Here is a 5,212-nt window from a genome sequence, read left to right on the forward strand (position 1 = left end):
CCGAACCAATTTTATGGTTTTTATGGTTTCTGGTTTCAGTATGGTATGAACTTTTCATACCGATTTGAACTTGGTTTTTTTGGTATATACCGGAAAACCGAACGGTTAACCGAATAAACCAAAGTAAAAAATAAATTTATATTTCTTGAGATGAACAACCATACAAATTGTCATTTTTCTTGTACATGAGTCAAATGCACTACTAAGCACGTAATTTTTTCTTGTAACATAGTCATTTTTCTATTTTTAAAATGCTAAGCACGTCCATAACCATCAACAGATGAATCAATGCATGCATATATACTTATATATATAGTCATATACTATTTGTGTAGAATTGTATGTGTTTTGAGTCATAAATTTGCTAATTATTATTACGTCATTTCCAAATTCGCGTCAACTTTGGTTTTTATGGTATATACCGAAACCATACGAAATAATTTGGTATATACCGAAACCGAACCGTATTTTAATTTCATACCATATTTACCGAAGTATTAATATCGTATAAACTGAAAAACCATATAAATCGAACCATATAAACCGAATAAACCGAACGCACAGGGTGAGCAGTTGCTGTGGTTCGATCTCAGAAACTGTTGAACATGTGACAGCGTTGCTAGCCAACAGAGCTAATCACAGACCTTGACAATCTACTAGCGTGAGATCTCTACAACACAACCTCAAATCTGAAACTTCATAAATTTTGAACGTGAATGTTTTTCAAAAAGAAAACTTTTTAGAAACTCAAACATTTTTCAAATATATGAATCAAATTTAGAAAACTCAACTCTGTGAACAAGGTTTGAAATTTCGAATAAGATTTGAAAATGTGAACAGGTTTTCAAAGCAACAACATTTATTAAAAAGAGGAATGTTTTTTCAAACTGATAAACAAATTTTGAAGATACGAACAATTTTTTGAATTTTCAAACAAATTTTGAAAAATGAACATTTTTGTGTTCGCAAAAAGGAAAGAAATTGCAAACTAGATTTTTTTTTGAAATTACGAACAATTTTTTTAGAAACAACAAACAGTTTTTGAGAAACATGAACAATAATTGAAAAACAAGAACAATTCTCAACATTACAAAACATTAATTCAAAACTGACAATTTTCCAAATCCCTTATACATTTTCTGAATTTGCGAACGAAATTTGAAGACATAATCTTTTTTGAATTCGTGAACAAATTTGGAAAGCTAGAACATTATTTGTAATTCCCAAACATTTTTAAATTTGTGAAAATGTTAAATTCCCATAACTTTTTGTGAATTTCGGACAAATTTTCAAACACATGAACAGTCTCTAATTCGTGAACAAAATTAGAAATTGGGAACATTTTCTGAAGTTCCTGAACATTTTTTGAATTTGCAAACAAATTTTCATAACATGAACACTTTCAAATTCATGGTCAAATTTAGAAATTGGGAGCACTTTCTGAAGTTCCCAGACATTTTTTGAATTTGCGAACAAATTTTCAAAACATGAGCACTTTTAAAATTTGTGAAAAAAACTTTGAAAGTAGGAACATTTTTTGAAATTCCCCCAAATTTTCGAATTTGTGAAAAAAAATAAAAAAACATTTTAAAAATTTCGGAAAATTTGTTGAAACAGAAAATAAATTTGAAATAGGAAATAGAAAAAGAAAGAAAGGAAAAAGAGAGACAGAAAAAGGAAATAAAAAATGAAAAAAAATGATAGAAAAGAAAAATAAAAAAGAAACAGAAAAAACCAGTTCACGAACCTCCTAGAAGGTTCCCAAAACCGGAAAAACCCGGCTGGAACCTTCCAGAAGGTTCCCAAAACCAGAATCGTGGGACACAGGCGTCGCCTCTAAATGGGCCGGGCCGTCTTGATCGAAGGTGTGCGGTACCCAGACATTTTGACGCTGGCAGATGTTTCAGGAACCTTGTAGAAGGTTCCTGAATCATTTTTTTCTGTTGTTTTGTTTATTTTTTTTCTTTTTATGAAAGTTCACATATTTTTCAAATCATGTTCCTGTTTAAATTTTACTTCACATATTCAAAAAATGTGCGTGTCCTAGAAAATGGTTGGAATATTCAGAAAGTTGAGTGTATACTAAAAATAGTTCAACGCATATTAAAAAATGTTTGTGTGTATGAAAAATATTTTTATTGTATAATTAAAAAATTTGTTCAGATATTGAAAAATGTCCAATATATATAAAAAATGTTCACTGTAGATTGAAAAAAAATATTCAGTATGCATTTGAAAAATGTTCAACATATACTAAAAATGTTGACGTTTTCAAAAATAGTTCTGAAATTTCAAAATATGTCCCTGTTTTCAAATTTGTTTCTCAATTTAAGAAATGTCAGGTTTCAAAAGTAGTTCGGGAATTTAACAAGGGGGTTTTCAAAATGTGTTCACATATTCCTAAAATGTTCTTGTTTTTTTTCAAGTTCAATTTTTGGCATATTTTTAAAATTCAAGGCTACAGTAACAAAATATAGTGAACCAGATGGAGCTGCAGTAACTTTTTTTAGATGAAACGCCACAGTAACTATTGGTGAACCGAGACGAGTCACTGGAGTAAACCGCTGCAGCGTGAATGGGCCGGCGGCCCAAAGTGGCTGGCCCCGTGCGGCCTGGTACTTTTCGATGGTATATTTAGCGTCACCTATAGGTTTCTAAAAAAAAGGTTTGTTTTCCTTTGTCACAAAAAAAGCATATAGGTTTTCTGTGTTTTTAAATACATTCATTGGCATAAAGTGAAAGGTTACCTTTTGATTTACCAAGTGGAGGAAGGATTAGTAGCTGGTTACCAAACTGAATATTCTGGTATCAAGCATGGTTTATTTATCTTTCTTACCTAAATTTATTAGGAAAAAAAACACAAATTTGCTTCTCGTGGAAGCACGTAGATTTGCTTTCGCAAGAAGTAAAGTCGTGCTTCTCGATAAAGGAAAAAAATCCGGAATGGTGCTTCCGGTTTCCTGTATTTTTTCTTCTATTTTTTCGGTATTCGTTTTTGTTGTTGGTATTTCATGTTTTCTTTTTTTGGATTTCCATTTTTTCATGAATTTTTCGTTCAAACTTATTAACATGGTGTCTAGTTTCGAAGATCTCGATGTGAGAAGTCCCACGGTAAAAACGGTCCAAGATTTGGGCGTACGGTTTAAGAGATAAAACGATTTGGGCGCACGGTTTAAGAGATAAAACGTTTTGAATAAAACGCATTTATGCAAAAATGAAACCACTCAGGTCATGATAAGGGATCCATATGCAGTGTATCACATTGTCAGCGCGTGAGAGATCTAGGGAAAAAGAATACCTAATCATGAGGATCCTCCAGAATCTTTTCACATTCAAGTAATGCATAGCGGTTTCAACCTATGATTTATAAATAGCTTCAACACAAAAGACAAAACAATCTCTCCAACGCATAAATGGTTGTGAGTTTACGTGGTTTCGGACTTGGTACAACCTCAAAACACCTTCCCTTTGGTTTGCACGACCAAAAAATTATTCTGAAGGTCTACAGAAAAGATTAAAAAAATATGAATCACTTGTCAGCGTGTGAGAAGATGAGGAGCGAACTTTGCAAAGGTAACCCTCGACTTTTTTTTTGCGAATTGGGAATTGAGGTAACCCTCGAGTTGTGATTTCGGAAAAGAACGCGAACCCGAGAGGGGAGAGAACCAAACAGGCCCAACCAAGTGCTGGGCCGCCTGCCTAATCCAGGGCAACAGCACGACGTCCACCCATTCCGCCGACGCGTCCAACGAACCAACCAAAATCGCGCTGCTCCCACCTATCACGACGCGCCCGGCCGTTCCTTCCATCCAAAACCTAAACCCCACCCCCACGCTCTTCCCAAGGCCGAACAGATAGCATTTCCTCGAACACATCGCCTCGTCCCTCCTCCATGGCCACCGCGTCGCTCTCCGCTCTGTCCTCGGCGGCCGCCGCCGCCGGCAAGCGCTTCGTCATCTCCTCCCCGTCGCTCTCCTTCGCCTCCCGCCGCATCGCCGCCCCAGCCCGCCTCCGCGCCGCCGCCGTCCCGGGGGCGAGGAGATTCGCGGCTTCCGCGGCATCGGCATCCACGGTCGTGGCCACCATTGCGGTCGGCGACAAGCTGCCCGACGCCACGCTCTCCTACTTCGACCCGGCCGACGGCGAGCTCAAGACGGTGACTGTCGGGGAGCTGACTGCAGGGAAGAAGGTCGTGCTCTTCGCGGTCCCGGGCGCCTTCACCCCGACCTGCTCGCAGAAGCACCTGCCAGGGTTCATCGAGAAGGCGGGCGAACTCCGGGCCAAGGGGGTGGACACCGTGGCGTGCGTCTCGGTGAACGACGCCTTCGTGATGAAGGCGTGGAAGGAGAGCCTCGGCCTCGGCGAAGACGTGCAGCTGCTGTCGGACGGCAACATCGAGCTCACCCGCGCGCTCGGCGTGGAGATGGACCTCTCTGACAAGCCCATGGGGCTCGGCGTGCGGTCCCGCCGCTACGCGCTCCTGGCAGACGACGGCGTCGTCAAGGTGCTCAACCTGGAGGAGGGCGGCGCCTTCACCACCAGCAGCGCCGAGGAGATGCTCAAGGCGCTCTGAGCCGCGCCTGCTCTGCTCCTTGCCTGAGTCGTGTCTAGTGCTCCGGAGTAGTGAATAATAATCCGACGAACTGTTGCTCGTGTGAGTGTCCTTCGATGCGTCGACATCGTGGAGAGGATTTTGTTTTGTTTTGTTGAGAATTGCGTGCTTTCCATGTGCTCGATGAAATGACTTGAATTTTTCAAGGCGTCGTACTTGTTCTTAGCATTGTCGGTGGTAAAGCCTTTGCTGAGATGTTTACATAGCTCGCGTACAAAATACTCCCTCCGTCCCATAATATAAATATAAGAGCGTTTTTTACACTACATTTAGTGTTAAAAACGCTCTTATATTGTGCTGAGATTGAAAGCAGCTAAGATAGGTATGGATGCGATGAAGGGTGTTTCAAAGTTCTGATGAAGGGTGTTTCAAAGTTCTGTAACAAGAGATGGAAATTTTGGATGCAGACCAACTGGTAGCAAATAGTGTATCTCTCTTTTTACACTGCATGAAGACACCGAGCAAAACCTATTTGGACCATCGATCCATTTACACAGATTAGCTAATTGTCCGTGCGTTGTGCGCATACTTATTATAGTGATTCAATACTAATTATATCAGACATATGCCTTACACACACTATATTTAAGATTTTGATCA

The 5,212-nt window shown here is 39.5% G+C and overlaps 1 protein-coding gene across 1 annotated transcript; it reads left to right on the forward strand.

The window, feature by feature from the left end:
• Positions 1-3,777: 3,777 nt before the first annotated feature.
• Positions 3,778-4,758, forward strand: LOC125517553 (peroxiredoxin-2E-2, chloroplastic-like). Its single transcript, XM_048682755.2, has one exon. It carries the CDS (start codon positions 3,893-3,895, stop codon positions 4,571-4,573), a length of 681 nt encoding a protein of 226 aa, XP_048538712.1. The 5' UTR covers positions 3,778-3,892; the 3' UTR covers positions 4,574-4,758.
• Positions 4,759-5,212: the final 454 nt, after the last annotated feature.

Source organism: Triticum urartu, chromosome 6A (assembly GCF_056163025.1).
Source record: "Triticum urartu cultivar PI428250 chromosome 6A, HENAU_Tu73, whole genome shotgun sequence".
NCBI classification, from domain to species: Eukaryota; Viridiplantae; Streptophyta; class Magnoliopsida; order Poales; family Poaceae; genus Triticum; species Triticum urartu.

What these genes read in the sequence shown, in the direction of transcription:
- LOC125517553 (XM_048682755.2), top strand. Translation starts at nt 3,893, where the DNA reads ATGGCCACCGCGTCGCTCTCCGCTCTGTCCTCGGCGGCCGCCGCCGCC.